Source organism: Castor canadensis, chromosome 17 (assembly GCF_047511655.1).
Source record: "Castor canadensis chromosome 17, mCasCan1.hap1v2, whole genome shotgun sequence".
NCBI lineage: Eukaryota > Metazoa > Chordata > Mammalia > Rodentia > Castoridae > Castor > Castor canadensis.
In genome coordinates this window covers 43,464,224-43,485,911 of record NC_133402.1, presented here as the reverse complement: position 1 = coordinate 43,485,911, position 21,688 = coordinate 43,464,224, and the positions used below count along the sequence as shown (strand labels likewise).

At 46.3% G+C, this 21,688-nt stretch overlaps 1 protein-coding gene across 14 annotated transcripts in view; it reads right to left on the bottom strand.

The window, feature by feature from the left end:
• Nucleotides 1-21,688, bottom strand: part of Trak1 (trafficking kinesin protein 1) — a 172,595-nt gene that overhangs the window by 64,594 nt on the left and 86,313 nt on the right. For all 14 annotated transcript variants that reach the window (XR_012443076.1, XM_074059018.1, XM_074059015.1 and 11 more), the window contains one exon: nucleotides 11,985-12,179. Coding sequence is in view for 4 of the 14 variants with exons in the window: in XM_074059017.1 (XP_073915118.1) it covers nucleotides 11,985-12,179 (195 nt within the window). In the remaining 10 variants the exon portion in view is untranslated. The remainder of the gene's footprint in view (nucleotides 1-11,984; nucleotides 12,180-21,688) is intronic.

Sequence of the window (21,688 nt, the reverse complement as noted above, 5' to 3'; positions counted from 1 at the left end):
TTTATGGGCAAATCACAGGGGCCTTGAGCTGTTTCAAAACTTCCCAAACTCCCATTCTATAGGCACAGAAGGAGAAAATAACCCATCACAGCTCTGCAAATTAAAGGCCAGGTGTATCGGGCTTCAAATCCACACTAATTGTCCCAACACTGCTGTGGGTTACAGCCCTCCCTGGACCAGGTTACGGAAGCTCCTCCCATCATACTCACCATCACCATCCATACTGAAGGGTCAGGAAAACGGGCTGGTCCCAAGAGCAGCCTTAGAGAAGCCTGACAGCCACCTGTTCAGCCAGCTTAGTCACTGCATCTCCCTGTGCCATTTAGGAAGTACTGGCTGCAGGTCATGCATTCAGTACCTTAACCCTCAGACCCCACTGTGCTATATGGACAAGGCAACGCTCAGATGGCTAAAGCCACTTGCCCAGGATCACACAACCAGTGCACCTCCCAAGCCTTTCCACTTTGTCATGACTGAGAAAACATCTAAGGATTATTTGCAAATGAAATTCAAAAGAGGAAAAAACAGAAGAGGTACAACGAAAGGAGATAAAAACTCAAGTTAGCTTTGCACAAAGAACGCAAACTGAGATGTTCTGTTTAAGAGCAAAATAAAAAGTGACCAGAAAATAGTTAAATTTAAAATGCCAATGTGACTTCTTGATGTTATAAAGAAATGCTGTTTCCAACTGTCACCAAAGTGGCCTGACAAGGATGTTGTGTCCCACCCCCAACCCCATCACCAATGCATCGATACTGCTGTGCCCAGACGTGGGTTACTTTCCCGGGTAGATGTGACTCCACGTCTTAGGCAAGGGAAACCAAGATGGCCTGCAACACCAGGTTTTGAGGAAGCAAGACCACTCCCAAAAGTCTGGGAAAGAAGTGACAGGGCATACAAGGCAGTTTGAAAGGATGATCACAGGCCAAGTTATGACAATCCAAATATCTAAAAGAGATGACAGCTAATTCTAGGGAACAGGTGGAGGCTGGAAAGGCCATGAGTGCACAGTGAGTGCAGGGAAGGGATGAATGGTGAATAGGGCAGGTGATACATGAAGGAGAGGAGAACGGAATAGGAGGCTATTTTAAATCCATTTAGGAAGTTGGGTAGGTGTGTGTGATTGCTCTGCTTCTGCCACTAATGCCTTCTCCACAGTACTGTATGAATATGTCTCTGAACAGGGTGGCTATGAATAAGCCATCCGGATATAGAGGAGGAGGCAGGTACCAAGAACGGAAAGGCCTGACATGGTGGGCACAAATTACACCCAGACAGGGGAGGGTGAAACCCAGGGCTATGAGATGACAGATTCTTTCAAAGGAAAGCTGGCTGCCCACACAAGGTTCCGAATTCCTAAAAGATAAAAATCCAAGATGACCCTGTTAACTGTCACAGTAAGACACGAACATGCACCATGTGTCATGAGGCTGGGACAATCAGTTATGTCATAGTAACCAAATGAAAAGAATGTGTCATTTTAGAAAAAGGCACAAAGTTGAAGATCCTTCCATACATATGTCTACCTGGGAAGCAGGTATGATTAAGTGTTGGGGTGACATAATCTAAATTAAGGTAAGTCCTAAATCTAATAGCAATGATCTCAGAAGACAATGTCATCAGAAGACAAGAGAAAGAGAAAAGATTGGAGTGATGTGTCTACAAGCCAAGGACCAGCAGCATCCACCAGAGAAGCAGGGATTCTCCCCCAGAGCACCCAGAAGGAACAAACCATGCCAACATCTTGATTCTGGACTTCTGGCCTGCAGACCTTCCAGAGAATAAATTTCTATCATTTTGTCTGGGTGTAGTGGTATACACTGTAATACCAGCTACCGGGGAGGCATAGGTAGGAGGATCAGAGTCCAAAGCTGGCCTGGGCAAAAGCACAAGACCCTATCTGAAAAAAATAACCTAAAACAAAAAGGGCTGGAGATGAGGCTCAAGTGGTAGAGTGCTTGCCTAGCAAGTGCAAGGCCCTGAATTCAATGCCCAGTACTGTCCGAAAACAAACAAACAAAAAAATTATTTTCTGTTGTTTTAAATCACCAGGTTTGTGGTCATTTGTTATGGTAGCCCTAGAAAACTAATGTAATGACCCTGAGATGACATTTCCCCTAAAGCCTGCTAAGATAACTAGAACTGCCAAAAGGGAAATAGGTTCAAAAGTCACCGAGAAGTGAATGGAGCTTTCAGTACCACACCTGAGGCTAAGCATCAGTTTTGTTGCAGAACCACTAATGTCCCCAAGCCCCTCTGGAACGTGTTTCCCTCCCTTCAGAAAGCTCTGCCCTCCAGACTTCCGACCGCAATCACAGCAGCCAGGAAGCCAAAAGGCTGGAGAGATAAAGGCCCAAAGAATACACGGGGCCTGGGTGAAATGGGACCTTCCAGGCAGGCCTTCCCTTCACTTGCCTCAGGAACCAACCCAACAAGACACTTCTGCACAGTTCTCACTCTCATTTTTATTTTTTAAAACATAGTCACTGAGTACCCACAGCAGACGGCGCACGCTAAGGAACAGCTTGCTGTCTCCTACCCCTCCCCAAACATCTCCTCACTCCAAGTACGGGCACCCACCCCACCTCCAAGGCAGGGAACACAGCCCGCTTTCACAGGCCACAGCCACACATGGGAAGAGAACCTTCAACAGCACTACAGGGCCAAGTACCTGGTCCCCTCAGGTCTCATTCACAACTACCTACATGTTGGAGGGACAGACCAGAGGAGAGCTGGCATGGACTGTGCCATCAGAGCCTGTGCGGTTCTGAGTTGCCTGGCAGCCTGGGACCAGCATGTCACGTAGCCAATGCTATAGGCTTCAAAATGCAAACAGACCAGAGGCTCAAACCACCCTATGTTCCACTCCTGGGCCATCACTAGGAGAGGCAGAAAGATATGAGCTGAACTGTCATGTCAATTTCCCACCTGAGCTGGTTCCAGCTTTGTCTCAGACACACTGAATAAGATGAAAAGGAAAAGTCAATCTGTACAGAAATGCTCGCCAAGCATTTTGTTCTTTAAAAGAAGAAGAAAAACAAAAGATTTTCAATGTTAGAATCTGGCTTAATCAAAAAAAAAGAAAACTGCTGGGTGACAGGTGGCCCAGGCCCATGAGGGTGGGATTGCCCACGGTGTAGATATCTGGCTACCCTGCTCATCAGACACTGAGCCCAGGGCTCCTAGTTGCATCAGATACTCGGGTGTATGGCTGTTTTGGGTCACCTCCCCAGACAGGCACCCCAATCCTTCCAGTACCAGTACTCAGGCCCACAACTCAGTGGAGGCATCATAACCCCATGTGGTAACATGTGGCCAGTCACTGCAGCCAGGGCCACTCTGCTCCCACCTCAGATCCTGCAGATGTCTGTGTCAGCTAAATGTGGGCCCAGAGAAGAATGCTCACGGCACACTCCTGGGCTCTCTTGGGTCTTCTGTGAACAAAATGGCCTAGTTCTTGAGAACAGCAGGAACAACAACCCCACTGTTTAGACACATATGAGAGATATCATAGCCCCTATTTGTAAATACATCAGCATCCATACATTTTGGCATTGTTTTTGTTGGCAAATGATAATGAAAACTTATCCCTAGCAACCAGATCCTCTCCTTTCCATCCCCAGCCCATCTCTACCCTCCCTGTCCCCCAAATTTAGCTTTCCTTCTCCTTCCTTCAACCCTGCTCACCAATGTCAAGTCTGGGTAAGAAAAGACTCCTCATCCACCCACTGGGTCTATACACACACACACACACACACAGACATACACACACACAGAGATACAGAGATACACAGACACAGACACACACTTGTTTTTCTTTAGGTCACCCCCAAAGTCAGCACCCTATGCCATTTATCTACTCAGTCTGTACAGGAGCAGAGCCCATTATGGTGCCCCTAATTCTGTGTCAGTTAGGATTTTAATTAGGATGAGGGTGACCTTTGGAAGGAGGCAGCAAACAAAATCATCTTTCTATTGAAGCTACTCTATATGTGGGCTTCAATTTTGTTTTTTAAAAAAAAAAAAAAACAAGGAGAAAAGCTTGTTTTCTTGTTTTTAACTCGAAAGCATGTGCCTGCATTTTCTCTAATTCAGGAAGCTCTTTATTAAGCACCTATTTAAATGCAAGGCACTGGGCTATGGATGTTTGCCTGCTTAAGCAGACCTAGGCTCAGTCCTCCTGGGCTTTACTCCATGAACATGGAAATTTTTCAACAATTTGTAATGTTTTAGAATTTAAGCCTTGTACATCTTAAATCTCAGTGAGAAAAATTCTAGGCGATTAAAAGTGTGCTGAGAAATACACTTTCTGTTTTATTCTGTTTGAAAATTCTTTAAGATTTTCCATATAATTATCTCTTGCAACTTAATAGTACTTACACTTGAAGAAAATAACTATTACAATTTTTAAATGTAATACAGAAAAACTCAAAAAAATGCCTCAAAAAATAGTTTTTAAACACTTCATTGTGGGATGTCTTTGACACATTTCAGAGAAGCCTATGGTGTTTAATGTGATTAATGTCCAGATAATAAAACATCACAAAGAGTCAAGAGCAATGTGCCCAAGGTCACACAGCTAGTTTGTAGGTGAGAGTAATGTGGCTCTCTAACACAGGATTGTTTGTGCTCTATTTTTCTGTTAATCAGCTTTCCATCATTGTGACAAAATACTGGAGATAATTAACTTATAAAAAGGAAAGGTTTATAGCTAGCATTTGTTGCCCTTAACGCAGAGAAACTAAAGCAGATACCTTAAAGCAACTGAGGCCAATAGGAAAAGGGGAACAGGTACTAGAGAAAAGCTTAGATCAAAAAGAATTAACCTAGAAGGTAACACCCATGCACAGGAAATCAATGTGAGTCAATGCCCTGTATAGCTATCCTTATCTCAACCAGCAAAAACCCTTGTTCCTTCCTATTATTGCTTATAGTCTCTCTACAACAAAATTAGAAATAAGGGCAAAATAGTTTCTGCTGGGTATTGAGGGGGGGGGGAGGGAGGGGGCGGAGTGGGTGGTAAGGGAGGGGGTGGGGGCAGGGGGGAGAAATGAACCAAGCCTTGTATGCACATATGAATAATAAAAGAAAAATGAAAAAAAAAAAAGAAAAATGCAAATAAAGCAACCAGTAAAGGTGTAGCTCAAGTGATACACTATAATCTTTTCCATGTTAACCATGCATTAAATGAATACACAAATTTAACCTTAAAAAAAAAAAAAGAAGGAAAGGTTTAGACTGGGGATGGTGGCTCATGCCTGTAATCCTAGCTGCTCAGGAGGCAGAGATCAGGAGGATCACAACTTAAAGCCAGCCTGGGAAAAAGTTTGTGAGACCCCCCAACTGACCAATAACTAGTCACTGTGGCTCATGCCAACAGATGTCCACAGTGACAGCTACCCAGGGAAGCACAAATAGGAGGGCATAAAGTGAGATCCTATCTCAAAAATAACCAACACATTAAAGGGTGTGGCTCAAGTGGTAGAGAGTATGAGGCCCTGAGTTCAATCCTCAGTACTGTAGAGAAAAAGAAGGAAAAAGGTTTATTTTAGCTCATGGTTTCAGAGGTTTTAGTCCATGGTCTTTTGGCCCTGCTGCCTTTGGCCCTGTAGTGAGGCTGCACATGGTGACAGGGAAAGCATGGGGGAGCACCCTGCTCACTTCCTGACACCAGGGAAACAAAAAGAGAGAGGAGGAGGTCTCTTCGTGGGCCACTCAGCACCGACTCATCAGCTTCCCTTCTCATGCTATGGATATATAAGCTAATAAAAGTAAGTGATTTGTTGCCTTACGTTAAGGAAATATTTAACCTATGAGTGCATAATAACACAATGCAAAAATAGTGACATCCTCTAGCCCAGTTAATCAATTAGAAATGCTCATGATCTAAGGAAAGCATGAGTTGGCCCTGAGCAAAAAACTAGCAACACCCCATTTCAACTAATAGCAGCTGGGAATGGTATTGCCTGCCTGCCATCCCAGCTATGGGGGAAGTGTAAATAAGAGGATCGTGGATGTGGGCCAGGCCAACCCATCTCAATAATAACCAAATCAAAAAGGGCTGGAGAGTGGCTCAAGCAGTAGAGCACCTACCTGGTGAGCAAGAGGCCCTGGGGTCAAACCCCAGGTACCACCAAAAACAATTTTTTTAATATTGAGGAAACGCTCAATATATAACACTAATTTAAAAGCATCATGTTTCAAAATATGTAATATATTACAGAAAAAAATCTAGAAAAGCTTCATGAAAGTGGTACAATCCACTTACTTTTGCGATTAGAAAGAGAAATTCTTGAAACCTACCATCTCTCATGGACCATTGTGTTCACTCAAAGGCCAGACACCAAGAGCTGAGGGATAGGGCAAGCTCCACAATCTTCTGAAACAGTGACAGGCGAGCCTGCCTTGCCACACTGACAATCAGAACTGGACACTGTCTCTCCACAACATGACATCACCAATAGTGATAGGCAGGCCTGCTTCATCATACCAACAAACAGTACTGCACCCTGTCTCACAACGCTGTGACATCACCAACAAAGTCACAGAGGTTTTCTGAACCCACAGAAAAAGGAAACAGGTCCCATGACTTTCTCATAGTGAAAGCAATCAAAGGTTTCAGAAGCACAGCTGAGAGGCAAGTCCAGCTTCCATGGATTTAGAGAGAGGGGACGAATTTGAGAACAACCAGAGTCCCTGCTGAGTGCTTGCTGCAGGTCCACATGTGGCCTCTATATAAGCCAGGCAGGTAGCAACAGCCCTGGTGAGGATGACAGGCACAGGGCTGGTCTGTGTAAAATTCTGGCGATATACCCACCAGGTATGAGAGGGAAAGACAGAAGTCACCTGCAGAAAGCAAAGGAGGTGTGGGAGAGGAGAAACCCGAGACAGAACACTGATAGATGTCCACAGTGAAGCAGACCAAGAGAACAGCGTTTTAGGCAAAACTAAGACAAAAAGGCAGAGGTGACTGGTCAGCGGAGGAGGACAAGGGATGCTGCCACCATGATCCAGTTACACACAAATACACCCTGGCAAAAAAACCAAACCCCTCCCAGTGGGAAACACTGAGTGCGGCTTTTCAAGTACAATCATCACCCTGGCGCCCTCCAAGGCTCAGCCGACAGTGACTCATGACAAAGAGGCTACTGGGTTTGCTTAGAGGCCAACCGTGAGCACCCGGAAACCATGACATCACACGTGAAGGCGGGCGCAGTATGCCTCTCAGCAACAAGGGTCAGCCTGGGCTCCACCCTCCGTGGAAGAGAAGGGGACTAAGGACTGCCTGCCCTCCAGGCAGGGACAAGAACAGGGAAGGTAAGATGAGCGTAACAGGGCAGGTAAGGGTGTGGGTTGTCAAGTTCCAAATCCTGCCTGGCAGGAAAGAGCAATGGCAGTGAGAGTGGTGCTGTCCCATATTACTCCACTGTGGGGACTGTGTAGAGCCCAGTGCCCTCAGCAACACCACAGCAAGCCTCTGTCCCTGCCTGGGCATCTGGGCTGCTATGGATGGTCATTTACATATTCCCAGATCTGCTTGTGCCTGTTTTCCTGGTGTAATTATATCATCGTGGTTATTGTTTCACGAACAGTATAAAAAGACCAAGTTTGGTTTCTATAAAAACTTTTATCTTGAAATATGCAATAATTGATTGAATAGCCCATTCAATTTGGATGAAACAATTGCAATAACTGAAAAAAGTCTTTTAACAAAAAGAGGATGTCAGGCTTCAAATCTCATGTACATGTCCTGAAGGTAAGCACTTAGCAAAGCCTGGTAAACAGTAAGCACTTAATAGACGTGAGTCATGGTCACTGTCATCATCATTGGTTGTCACTGTTAAACAAATAATTACAGAGTGATGAATGCTGCCACAGCAGGAGAAGGGCAAGCCCACAATGGGGGGCAGCAGAGACAGGTGGTCTGGAAAGACTTCTCTGGTGAGGACACCCTTGTGCTGAGAACCAAAGAAAAGAAAGGTGCAGGGCAGAGGGAGAGCACCAACCTGGATCGGGCAAGTGTGGTGGAGCCAGGGCTAGAGGCGCCATGCAGCTGGTGCAGGACAAGGCTGCCTTGAAGGGCAATGGGAAGCTAGGAGCAGGATACCAACCAAATGGGGAAAAACAAAAACAAAACCCAACAGCACAACAGAGGAGCAACAGTGGAAGCAGTGAGAGCAGGGATGACATACATGGCAGCCCAGGGAAGAGATGGCAGTGGAACCAGAGGAGGGTCCAGGACACAACTGAAGGAAGAACTAAAGGGATAGCCAGGAGGGCAATTTGTTAACAGCACTTTACAATACAGGAAACAATGAACCAATATCCTGAGACAATTTTTTTTTTGTGTGGTACTGAGGTTTGAACTCAGGGCTTTGCACTTGCTAGAGAGGGGCTCTACTGCTTAAGTCAGGCCTCCAAGCCCTCCAGGGCTAGCTTGGACTGTGACCCTCCTATTTTACACTTCCCACTGTACCTGGGATAACAGGTGCACACCATTGTGTCCAGTTTTTCCTGTTGAGATGGGGTCTTGCAAACCTTTTGCCCAGGCTGACCGGGAGCCCCAATCCTCCGGCTCTCAATCTCCTGAGTAGCTAGGACTGTTGATGTGAGACACTGTGCCTGGCTCTGAAACTCGTTTGCTCCATAACCTTGTCCTTCCCTTAGGAAAAAGACTGTTCCAGGTAAATGTGTGGTGTAGCAGGCAGCAGCACATGCACATGTGGAAGAGAGGGAGCTCCTTCTTTGGCCAGTGCCTGTTAACTGAAAAGTTACAGACCCAAAAGGGGCCACAGTCACCTAACAAGCAACACAGCAACCTTCACGCCTGGTGTCTGATGATTGGTCCATGTAATGGGGACGTTTGCTTGTGGGTCCTTTGCATTTTCATTTCCTGCATTTCTCAGACTCCGCAAGTTAGAAATGCAGAAAGATCTGAACAGGTCATCCTATGCCAGGGAAAGGTGGGTGCCCAGAGCTTTCTCCCTCTTTGAGTAAGCCAGGAGAGGGTCAAATGAACAGGCACAGCTCTGGTACCCACTAGAAAGGGAGCTGCATTTCATTCTCCCTGACAGCTGTCACTGTGCAGCACAGGGTGCAGCCCTTCCCACCAGTGTTCTCACCTGGGGGAGCCCTGGACCCCACTCCACCCACAATAGAGAACCACTGTCCAACTGGTGTGCCCATGACTCTAGAATAGAGCAAGGGGTTTCACAATCTTATCACATCCTCACAACTGACCTGACAGAGGTGAGTCACCAGGCTGAGTCACACATCACCTGGGCTACCCATGGGTAAACAAACACAGGGAACCCAAACAGAGCAGGGCTCTAAGCTGTGCCCTCTACCTACTCCTCCACCAGAAGGCAAGGCTGACTGACCTCGCCTCAAAAAGGAGACCTGATAACAGAAAGTACAAAGGACTGAAAAGAAAACAATTGCTTTGATGTGGCTATTGAAACTTGAGAAAGTCTATGACACGAACAAAACACATGTGTGATACAAGTGCTTCTTTATTAATGCATAACTCCGCACCTGTGATAACAAATGCATTTCTAAGCAGTAATGAGAAAGGCAGTGTTTCAAAGCATCTGTTTCCACTGTTGCATGCCATGAAAATACCTGCAAGTTCTACTGGTGACAAAGTCACAGGTCCTGCTACTGCCACTGAGCTTTGTCATCTCTGCTCATAATGAAAGGAAATGCTATGTTTCAATTAGAAATTAATGGAAATAAAAATGTTCGGTTTTTTTCCAGCTGCACAGAAGGTGGAGTCAAGAGGATCACAGTTCCAGGACAGTTCAGCAAAAAAGTTACCGCAACCCTATCTCAAACAACAAGCCAGGCGTGGTGGTTCATGCCTGTAATCCCACCTATATGGGAGGCAAAGACAGGTGAATCACAAGATAAAGCCAACCCAGGCTAAAGTGCAGGGGCCTATCTCAAAAATAAATAAAAGCAAATAGAGCTGGGAGTGTGGCTCAAGTGGTAAAGTGCTTGCCTAACAAGCCCAAGGCCCTGAGTTCAATCTGCAGTAAAACACACGTCAACTTTTTGCAGTTAAAAATTCATGAACCCTCTAAATTCTCTTTACAGACACTTTGGAGTGTCACAGGACCTCAGTTTGACAGCCCTGCTGTACAGTGTCCTGTGTTTCAGTTAAGAGTTAGTGCTTGATTGTTCAATTAACAGACACTTAGCAAATAGACCCTCTGCTCTAAACACATGGACCACAGAAAAAAATGCAAAAGCAAGGTGACATTGAATGCAGCCACACTAGAAAACTTCTAGAGTCTCTGCTCAAGGCTGATTTCGGTTCTTTCAATTTTGTTATAAGTGTGGTATCCACTGCCAAATCCACCAGGATTGTTTCTTAAATATATAACTAAAAACAAGCAAAAGATACAACCTCTGTTCAAGTCTCCTGTTAAGCAGACTAGAAGCTGTGGATTGTGCTCTGGTACCAACAAAATGCCTTCTGCATCTCTATTTCCTCTGTAATGAACCAGCCCTGCCTGGCAGCAGGGATTTTATGGGGCTGCAGAGGCAATTCCTTGAGAGTTCTTTGAAACCTGAGTGCTGATGCCACAGACGCTGTTCCAATTGCACTGTGAACATCAGTGGTTAATCAGCGTGCACGAGAAGGGGCCCACGAGCCTCCGGAGGCAGGAGCAGCAGACAGGGCCCACAGAATCACAGGAGGGCCTCCTACAGAGCACAGGTGACATGGAGAGATGTTCTGAAAAGTGACTCTACTGTGCACTCCACTGTGCACATCTGCAGTGGAGGCAAATACTGAGCCTGCCAGGGAGGCTCCTCTGGATTCAGTTTTCCATGCACAATACCATGTGTCCTTGGTGGTACAGGTGCCACAGTAAATGACAGGGACTAGTAGGAGCTTCCTGTGCCAGACACTCCAAGGCCTGTGGGTTATTCTGTTTTTATCCTCAGTGAAACTGTACGGCTCCATTCAAACAAAACTCCCGTCTTATCAGTATTTAATAGAGAAAACCTGAAAATGGCCCCAGATGCACACTAAATGAGGAACTTGTAGTTCCAACTTGTCTCTGGTAAATAATCTCACAAATTCAAGAAAACTACCACTACTGGTCTGTATTAGTGAAAATAATGACAGGAAACATACAGAGACGCACTGGAAGCTGGGTTTGAACTGAACCCCTTTCCATGTAGAATCAGGACTGCTGTACTTTCTTTTTAAAGGTGGAAAAATGATACACAGCTATGTAAATCAGGCTGACAAGTTTTCAAAGAGTGGAACTGCCAACAAAAAGGCACCTCTCAGAGGGCTGAAGATATGGCTGGGTGGCAGAAGGCCTGCCTAGCATGTGCAAAGCCCTGGGATCCATCCCCAGCACCACAAAGAAATAAAGAAAAAGAAAAAGAAAAGGCACCCCTTGAGTAATATCATTAACAATATTAGATATTATTTTTTTCAGTCTGCAGCACCACACACCTTGTCATCATGAACCCACTGAGGATTCCTGTGGTGCATCGCCCACAGGATTGTGGCGATGCAGTCAATCAGCATCACTGCAGCCTTGGTGGTGCAGCGAGGTTTTCACTGTCTCAAATACCAGCTTAGCACGCATGAACAGTTGTCACCTGGGTACCCGCCTTGCTATGTATATGCCACATTAAGGAGCTACGTAGGCATCCCCAATGCTCTCAGTTTCAAATGCAGATGAACTTCTTCCCAGTAAGCATTCTGAAGGACACGCATAGTACTTTGGTGAGAACATCTGAAACTTTTCTGAATGGTTAAAGTTCAAAACAGTTAAAAAAAAAATCTTGCTTGGTCCCCATTACTCTAAAACTTCTACTCAGAACATTTAAAACTGAATCCTCTATGTGGCTACATCTCCTTGGCCACCTGACCTAGGTCACACACATGGTGACAGGGAGTGAACCTGCCAAGTAGATTGGTCAACATACCACTGTCACCACTACAAAGAGCGACTACTTACGGAAGTATTTCAGCGTCTCTTCAATTTGCTCAGTTGTGAGGTCGATGTTGGCCTCTGGAGAAATGAGGGGAGTGTGTAGCCAATCGTCGTGGTCATAACCATAGATGGTGTCAGCTCTTAGCTTATAGTGGGGCAGCTGCTCTTCCAGAAGGCTGATGATCTCCACCTCTGGAAGATTGGTGCTGTTGCACACGTCTAGAGAGAAGAAGACCAAGAGAGTGAGAACTGGCATGGTGGTGGCCTTCCCGCTTGGAAACTAAACAGCCCATATGTAGCCAGTGTCTTTGGTCACTCACCTATAGCACAGAAAGCCAGGAAAGGACGTATTGGGGGGGTCTTTCTCCAACTTAAATACTACTCTCAAGATTTGGAATTATGGGGTGGAGTGGGGAAAGGATGGTTAACGGGCACAGGAGTACAGTTGGACAGGAGAAGTAACTCTAACCGTCTTAGCACAGTAGGATTGTGGTTGACAATTCATCATATATTTTAAAATAGTTTGGGGGCAGGGGGGAGAAATGAACCAAGCCTTGTATGCACATATGAATAATAAAAGGAAAATTTTAAATAAATAAATAAATAAAATAGCAAGTAGACAGCATGTTGAAGGTCCCCAACAAAGACACATGTTTGAGGTAGTGGATAGTTACACACTGTATACATACATGGAGATGTAAAACCATAAATACGTACAAGTATTAGGTGTCAGTTAAAAATTTTTTAAATCTAACTTAGAATCACACATGCTTCCTGCTGAGACCTACCCCAGATAGGTCCTATTGTTGAGTGCCTACTGTCTGGGGGGAAAGCCCAAGTTCTCCAGCCTCATCCTCCAAGTCCTTCTCTTAGCCCCTTCTACCAGCCTCTCAAGCACTCTACATCAAAGTTAAACCACTTATAAATTAACCCACGTGCCTAAGCCCTGCCACCTTTTACATGCAAGTCATCCCTCACCCAAAATCCAGCCTCTGTAAGGCATTAACTTATCTGTTCATGTCTCCCCTCTTCCTTCCTTCCATTCATCCATCCAAATATATCCTGAGTGTCAAAGGCACAGGAGGCACAATGGGGAACACAACAGTCACGACCCTGCCTTCAACCAGCTGCGATCCTGTGAGACTTCCAACCAGTACACCCAGAGGTGCCTGTCCTACAAGCACTCCTGGAATACTGCCTTTTCCTGACGTACTGGGGCTCTGATCACTCCAACTAAAGTGAGTCCCTCTGTCCCCTTTCTATATTCACACAGCATTTTGTCAGAACTACTGTTATTATGCTTATTAAGTCCTATCTTCTGAGTTTTTTTAGCATCTGACTCATCTTGCTGTGAGATAGCAATCTTCCATACACAGTTGTCCTCGATCCACCCCCTGTACCCCACAGCACCTGGACCAGGCTATGCTCAAATGGGGGCATGATAAAGCTAGGATGGTGAACCAACTCATATGAAGCACATTAATTAAGCTGCAACCATGACAGTGTGGCAAACACAAACAGGAAGCAGACCAATCTCACCTCATTTCTCTACCCCAATGCTGACTTGTCAAAGCAGAATCACAAAGAAGGAACTAATAAGTGCTAATGGGTTTCTGACATCAGCCACTGTATCAGCCCACTTCACAGAAGGCATTGGGGGCCTATGATGGGAAGGGGCTCATGGGAATAGCAGTGGTTTTGTCAACCCAGAAACAAACCAGGCATCTGTGGTAGACACATAGGACAAGAGAGTAGAGTTAACTCAGTCTTTCATTCTAAGAATAAGTCTTCAACAGAGAAGAACCAGTCAAAAGATAAGAACACTCCTGGTGTTGATTGTTAATAAAGTTGGACTACAGTCTTGCCTGGAAGTAGGAAGCAAAAGCGGAGACCCAGATGAAAGTGGAGGACTAAGCACAGGCTTCGGTTTCTCAATCCCCTCCAAGTAGAAAGGACTGGGGAGAAGAAACACTCCATCAGACAGAACCATCCAATGCCATGGGGAAACAGAGGTGCTGAGGATAGACCAAAAGTATGAGGTAGTCCTAAAACAAATTAAAGGAGAAAGGCCAGAGCCCAACATACACTCAGAGGAAATGACTGGTGCCAAAGGCAGGGCAGGAATGAGAGGCAGATGGGAGAGGGAGCAGGAAGGGCCTGGGGCAAGGACTGGCGTGGGGAGTGCCTAGTCCTGCCTGCCCCTCCCTAAGTGTGCAAGGTCAAGAAGGCAGCAGAACAATGTTCTGGGTTGACCGTGGGGAGGCTTGTGCCCAAACAGCCATGCCAGAGACCAACCCATATCCCTGTCTCCTTACTGTTTCATCCAAGGGCTATACAGCAGGGAAGGAAAATGAAATCCCAGGAAAAGAACACAGGCAGTAAGAATCATCACCCTCTAGGCAGGAGACCTCTGAAAACACCCATCAGCCCCCATCCCTTCCCATGAATTCAGTAGGCAAAGTGGTTCTTCACTATAGGTCCACTTAGGAAGTCAGCCAGCTTTTCAAAGTGCTGACGAAAGAGTTAATGACTAGAAAATGGAGACAATCAGAATTTTGCTTGGCACTTTAGGGAAGCAGTTTAATGCAGGATGGGAGAGGGGGAATTTGAAGCCTGGGTTTCTCTGTGTAGTGTAGGAAAGGACATGGCATGCACATGTGCATTTCAGCCAGCTGGAGACCAGACAAGACATGCCCTTCAAATTACAAAGGTCCACAGAGAATGGAAGTTGAGTCCTACCCTTGGACACAGCAACAGTCCAACATCAAGAAAGAAGATTTCTCTCACTCCTCATTTCCACCAGCAACAAAATGCCATCCAAAACATTCAAGTATCAAGTCAGTTCCCACAGAATTACTACACAGCCACCATCCAACTGAGGGAACCGGGGTCAATGGGAGCTAATGCCAGTCAGCAGCATCTCTTGGCTAAACATGGACCTGACCACACCGTCATTCCTCAGCAGCTTTAAAAAAGGCAGTGCCAGCCTGTATCCCCAGGAGGATAGGCAGGGGACCAACACATTCCCACATGACACACCAACATGACAGGCTGGCATCTTCAGCACCTCAATGCTTTGTGGTGGTCAGGAAAGGAACAGAGTCTGGAAAAAAAAATCTCTTCTAAGAATAACATGTCACTTGTGAGCATGCTGGCAGCTGCTCAAAAGTTGAGGCTCGGCCCGTCCTTCCAGGGCTGAAGGTCAACCTATTTACAGTGTGGGTCCTTGGGCCCAAAAGATACAGTTCTCCTTAAAGCACATGACAACCAGTGAGATAAAGTATCAAAAGGGAGCCTGTGCCAAAATGACTTTACAAAAACCTCTGTATGCTTGATTTTTCCCTAATGTGACCAGCCACATTAACATCAGTTTTGTTGCTTGCCAGGCTCAGAGAATCAGAGCTGAGGACAGAGCTGTGGAGGTAGCCTTTGCCTTGGCTGCAGGGCCAGAAACCCCAGGGAATTTCTGTGGAAGGGGACACATTTGCCCCATGGAGAGTACACATCCAAGGCCTGACGTCAGGCAAGGGTAACATAAGAGCCATCAAGAATTCCCAAGAATGCTTTCAACATGCCCAACACTAAGTCAGGTGCCCTCCCAGCTCACTCTGCCCCTCCTGGCAACATGGAACACAGGTATTATTTACTCAGTTTTATAGGTGAGGAAGCTAAGGTTCACAGGGGCTCTGGAATATCTTGTTGGTCAAGGTCATGCACCTAACCAAGCAGCAGATCCAGTCTGAGAGGCCTTGCAGCTATGCTGACTGGAAGCTTCTGTCCCTCTGCAGGTGGCTGCCCATCTTCTGGGGACTTCCTAGAACATCACCTCAGGAAGCTTCTGCTCAGGAAATGTGGGCGCACAAGGACAAGGTAGGGTGGCATCAGGAAGATCTTTCCATCCAGAGCATAGGAAGCAAAGCCAAGAATGAAAGCAACTTGCTGCAGGACCACAGAGTCAGTGGCCCGAGGTAGCTCTGCCCCTCTCTCAGAGCGTACTGGAGCTGACAGCGCATGCACACTACTTGTCCAACCTGGAGGAAAGGAACACCTTATGCTCTCTCTAGTCGTCATTTCTGCATAGCTCCAACTCACATTACTAACAAATGATGAACAGTGACAATGTGTTGATAGAACCCAAACCTCAATGGGTCGTGGCTTCTGGCACATCTGCAGAATCAATAGCTCCACAGCCTGTCAGACTATAAGGCTCAGCCAGGCAGACAGGATTCTAGCCCCTCAGGATCTCCTCCTTTCCCCATTTCTATCATGGTTTCCAGAGCTGCTGGCCACATAGCTGTGGCACCATCTTTGGAAAAATGTTTTTTAATCACGGTATTACCTGCTTTAAAAACTCCTACTTCCACCAAAATGCTTCATGATTCAGCCTGAGCATTCCTAAGTCAGACACTACTGACTGCCAATATCCAGTCTCTACTTCTTCCTTGTGTAATGGAACCACAAGGGATGGATGGGCCCACAGACACACAGTTAGAAACTACATTTTCCAACTTCCCCTGTAGGAAGGCATGCCCACAAGCCTGGATAGCAGGCTGTGGGCCTGCTAACCACCTGACCAGAGGAGCCCTGGCTAGCCAGACAGGCCGGTGGAGAGAACACCCCTGACCACCTAGCACTTCGACTTTTAAGAGAGAAGGAAATAAATGTCTACCTTGCTGAGGCCACAATTCACAAACATTTTTGTCTCTGGTAAAGCAGCTAAATGAATACCTCCGCAGTCTCTCTTCCCAAGCTCAGCCTTTGCTGTTTTCTCTCATCTCCCTCCTGTGAAGCCACACCAGCTTCTTGCCATTCCCCAAGCATGTTTTTCCACCAATCTGGGTTTTCACACTAACTATTTTAGCTGCCTAGAATGCCCTTTACTATCCGGCCAACTACATCCTAAAATGCCACTCAAATATCACTGTGCATTTGCAGAGCCTCCTCTGACTCTCCCCTCCAGTTGCCACAGCACTCAGTACATAAAAGATTGCCCAACAATGTCAGCAGGGCTTTCTCCATGTCTCTCCTCACTAACCTCAACCCCTCAGGGAAAAGGACTCTGAACCACCCACCTTTGCATCCAACCCAGCCATCAGGGCCTTGGGGTATCTCTAAGTCCTCAGAGATGCTGGATGGAACAGAGGGAAGGAAAGACAAAGGGTGCCACCCCTCCTACTGACCCAAGATGGAGAGATGCCAGCCCTCAAAACTCAGGAGGTGTGGCCATCTCATATCAAAGTCCTCATGTCCCTGTCAGTGTCACCCTAGGTCTTTGCCAGCATGGAAGAAAGTTCCAGGGAAATGGATGTCCCCTGGGTCCTCAGCAAATGCCAATCCCAGGGTGCCACTTTGGGAGCAGAACATAATTTTTCATGTCTTCCTATGTGTTGTTAAGGCATATGGTTTGGAGTGAGCCTGCTTCTGAGATGAGAGCTTCAGCCAGAGCATTCTGTGGGGTGGGAGAGGGTCTGGGACCTGCTGGGCATCCGGGATCTGGGGCTGTAGGAGTGCCTCTGCCCATTCCACACCTGGCTCAGGCTCTCTCCTGCTCTCTGGGGGTGAGGAGGAAAACTGCAAATTAGTGCTCCACATTTAAAATTCAGTCATGTGTACAACTCCAAGTGCTCAGCCTCTCAGAAGTCAGCTTACCTAGGCTCATGGACCTCTTCCTCTACAGAGTGACCACTGAGGGGCAGCCACCCCCACATGCCAGAGCTGGAGGACTCTGGGCCCAGGAGAAGAGAGAACTAATTGCCCAGCTGCAAGGGGTGTGGAGCACAGAAGTGGATCCCTGAACACTCACCTGGTCTGCAGGAGATCTGGGAGACAGGAGGTGGAGAACATAGGGAAAAGAGGGGCAAGAGAAAAAGGGAAAGCTTGCTTAGTGAGAGAAAATGCTGGCAAAGACAGAAGAAGAGAGAGAAGCAGAGGATACAGAGGAAGGCAGGGAGGCAGCAGAGGACGGGAGGAAGCTGGCACCATGCTGCCACCTGCTGGATGATGCCCAGTGGCCCTGGGTGCCAGCCAAGTTTGGAGACAGGAACCCCAGCCTTGTGTTCCCACACTCTCCCATCTCACACGCACACACCATTCCATTCCCCCAAATTACATCTTCATCTATCTGGGGTTCTGGAGCTTAGTTTACTCAGTTTAAAAAAAAAAATCTAAGGGCCAAATTAAACATGTGAGGCACCAGTCTGCACACTGGGATTTCCCACCTTGCTGTTTCATCATGAGAATCAGGACAAGGAACATTATGGGTGACACTGAAGGTAACAAGCAAAACACAAGAAAACAACCTTCAGTCATCAAGCAGGTCACACTACCAAAGCCCACCTTTTTTCCATTTTTTTTTCCTCCTTGTCCCTACCCCGCTCCATTCCTTTACCTACCGAGTTTCCCCTTGGCCATAGGGTGAGGAATGGGGAGCAGCGTGGCCCCAGGTCTGTGTCCCAGCAAGTTCTGGGGAAGGGGCAGTCCTCTCTCCTTGCCCCCTGCCCTCAGCACTGACTGAAAACCTGCAGCAACGTCCCAAAGGCCTCCCTAAACTCCTCACCTGCTTGGCCCTCTGACTTGGAGACCATTCCATTTTCTTGAAATTATAAGAATTCAAGGGCACACACAGTGTAACACACTGGTACAGGAGACACATGTGATACTTTGTAACATGTCTAACCAGTGACCTTCTAGAAAATCCCTCTCTTATGAAATTATTAGGAGTCTTATCTAAGCATCTTCAGGGAACTCAGTTTTAATCATTTTTGCTTATCTGTTTGCTTTGTCAGACAGAGTCTCACTGTGTAGCCCAGGGTAGCCTCAAACTCACAATCCTCCTGCCTTAGTCTCCCAGGTGTTGGGATCACAAGAATGCACCACCATACTCAGCCTATTAGTAACTATGTTCCATACCAAAAAAGTTGTGATTCCACAATTATGAAGGGATCATTAGAGCAAAACTACTAACTCAATCCTCTCCTTTAGTGGAAGAGAACACTGTGCTCAGATAGTGTCCAAGTGTCACAGAGCAAAACTACAGCAGACCTGAGACTGGTCACTCTAGACAGAGGCCTCAGGATGCTGTATCATTCTCCACTGTCTGTCCAGCCCCAGAACAGCCTGGAAACCCGTAACACTCAGGAAAGATGTGCGAGACGGGGCCAAGCACCTCACTCACTCTCACAAACCCACAGGCAGTGCAGGAGGGGACTCAGAAGCTCGGAAAGCAGGGTCCAAAAGACCAAAGCCAGGGAGACCTGTGCGAGACTCAGCCAGGACCTCACCCCACCCACCTCCCTCAGCCCTGTGACACTGCCTCTGACTCTCTCTCCAGGCCCAAAGGGATAGGTACAAGTCCCTTTCTCTGTGGCTCCCCACTGAGGGACAGCTCACTTGTTCTTTGCAGCATGGAGGGTCACCAGAAAAACCAGAAGGACAAGCAGAGGAACCAACATGAAGCCAGAAAGAAAGGGTAACAAAACTTCACTTCAGAGAGAAACAAAAGCTGGCACTGGAGCTGCCTGGAAGGACCGCAGCCTTAATTAGCAGCAGAAGAGCTCTTTGTAGGAAAAGGACAAACGGTCACACTGGCTCCACTGCACGTAGGCACACGTGCCTGCGCACACACATTCACATGCACACACCCACACACCAGCTCCCACAGTACATACCCCAGCAGAGTGATGAGGTAGAGACGGACAGGCACCCCACTCAGTCACATTTAGACACAGGGTCTCCAACGCCAGGGTGAAGGGCACTCTTGTACAAGTGAGTGTGACACAGTTCACATGGGCATGTGTTTGATGTACAATGAGAGGGCAGGGAGGGTACTGCAGGGTGAAGGAGGGAATCTGGGATGGAGGTTCCAAATGGCAAAACCAAACCCCATGCTTCTTAAAAGCCATAGCTCCATCAGGATCTGCACAGACTCTCCAAAGCAGACAATGACCGAGTTACAGGTTAGTAGTTCTGAGGCTCTAAGGCATAAACCTGGAGCTATATAGAAAAAAAATGGTTTGGGTAGTACTGGGGTTTGAACTCAGGGCCTCGACTTGCGAGGCAGGTGCTCTACCACTTAAGCCACACAACCAGCCATTTTTTCAGGTTAGGTCTCACATTTTTGTCCAAGCCAAAAGTGGACTGCAATCTTCCTACCTCCACCTCCCGCACAGCTGGGACCACAGGCATGTGCCATCAGACCTGGCTTATTGATTGCTAAATCCCCCACCCACCCAGGGCTGACCTCAAACTAAATCTTCCTGATCTCAGCCTCCAGGGCACTTGGGATTATAGGCATAAGCCATTGTGCTTAGCAAAATTTATTTTATTTTAAGCGGAAAAAGTAATGTGTAAGTCCAGTCCAGAGTTAAACCTCTAGGAAAATACTCAAAAAATGAAGACTGTCACTACCACTTGAACTTGTCACACTAGGAAATAAACAGGAGAGAAATAATATTTTCGATTTCCAATTTTCTTGATGACATCTCTTAAAGGTGAACATTAGGGCTGGTGCAGTGGCTGAAGTGGTAAGAGCACCTGCCTAGAAAGTGTGAGCCCTGAGTTCAAACCACAGTACTGAAGGAAAAAAAAAGAAAGAAAGAAAAGGTGAATTTTATATCTTATAATCAGTAACTAACTAGATTATTTTACATGAAAAATTTCCAATGTCTGTATGACAGCAATTAAAGTGCTCACAGGTAAAGTACTATTTGAGAAACAAAAAAAAAATTGTCCATGACCCTTAAACCAGTAATCATTCCTGGGATTAAATCTAAGAAAAGAATCAAAAAAAAAAAAAAAAAAACTAAAGTGCAAAATACATAGCATAATTTATGGTGCACCTGACATGATAAAGTTAACACGCCCATGGCCAGGCTCCTCCTGCCACTGCAGCTGTGCAGGAGATAGCTATCAGGAGGGTCACACCTGAGCTAGCCCAAGCAAAAAGTTTGCAAGACCCCCATCTCAACCAATAAAAAAAGTTGGGTGTGATGGCACCCGCACCTGTTCTAGGAGGACAGTGGTCCAAACCAGCCTAGGCAGAAAGCAAAATCCTATCTCAAAAATAATTAAAGCAAAAAGCTGGCAGAGTGATTCAAGTGGTAGAGCACATGCCTAGCAAGTCGAGGCCCTGAGTTCAAAGTCCAGTAATGCCAGAAAAAAAGTTTAAACATAGAATTAGCATATGGTGCAACAATTCCATTTCTGGGTATATACTCAGAAGAAATGAAGGCAGGGACTCAAAGAGCTATTCCTGCACCTGTGTTCATAACAGAATTATTCACAACTCTTACTGCCCATTGACAGGTGAACGGATAAACAAAAATGCATTACAATGGAACATTACTCAAACTTTAAGAGGAAGGAAATTCTGACATGTTACATGGATGAAACTTGGAGACATTAAGTGAAATAAACCAGTCACAAAAGGACAAAAGGACTGTGTGATTCCACATTTATGAAGTATCTGGTATAGTCAAACTCAAACTCAAAGTGACAGAAATTAGAATGGTGACTAGGGACGAGAATAGGGAGCAATAATTTAATGGGTGTAGCATTTTGGGGATGAGAAGTATGAAAAGGTTCTGGAGACAGATTGGGTGATGGCTGCACAAAAATAGGTGTGTCACAACACAACTGGGCTGTATACTTAAAATAGTTAAAATGGTAACAACTTTGTGTCACGTGTTTTGAGTCACCATTCAAAACCCAACATGCATAACCCACATGTC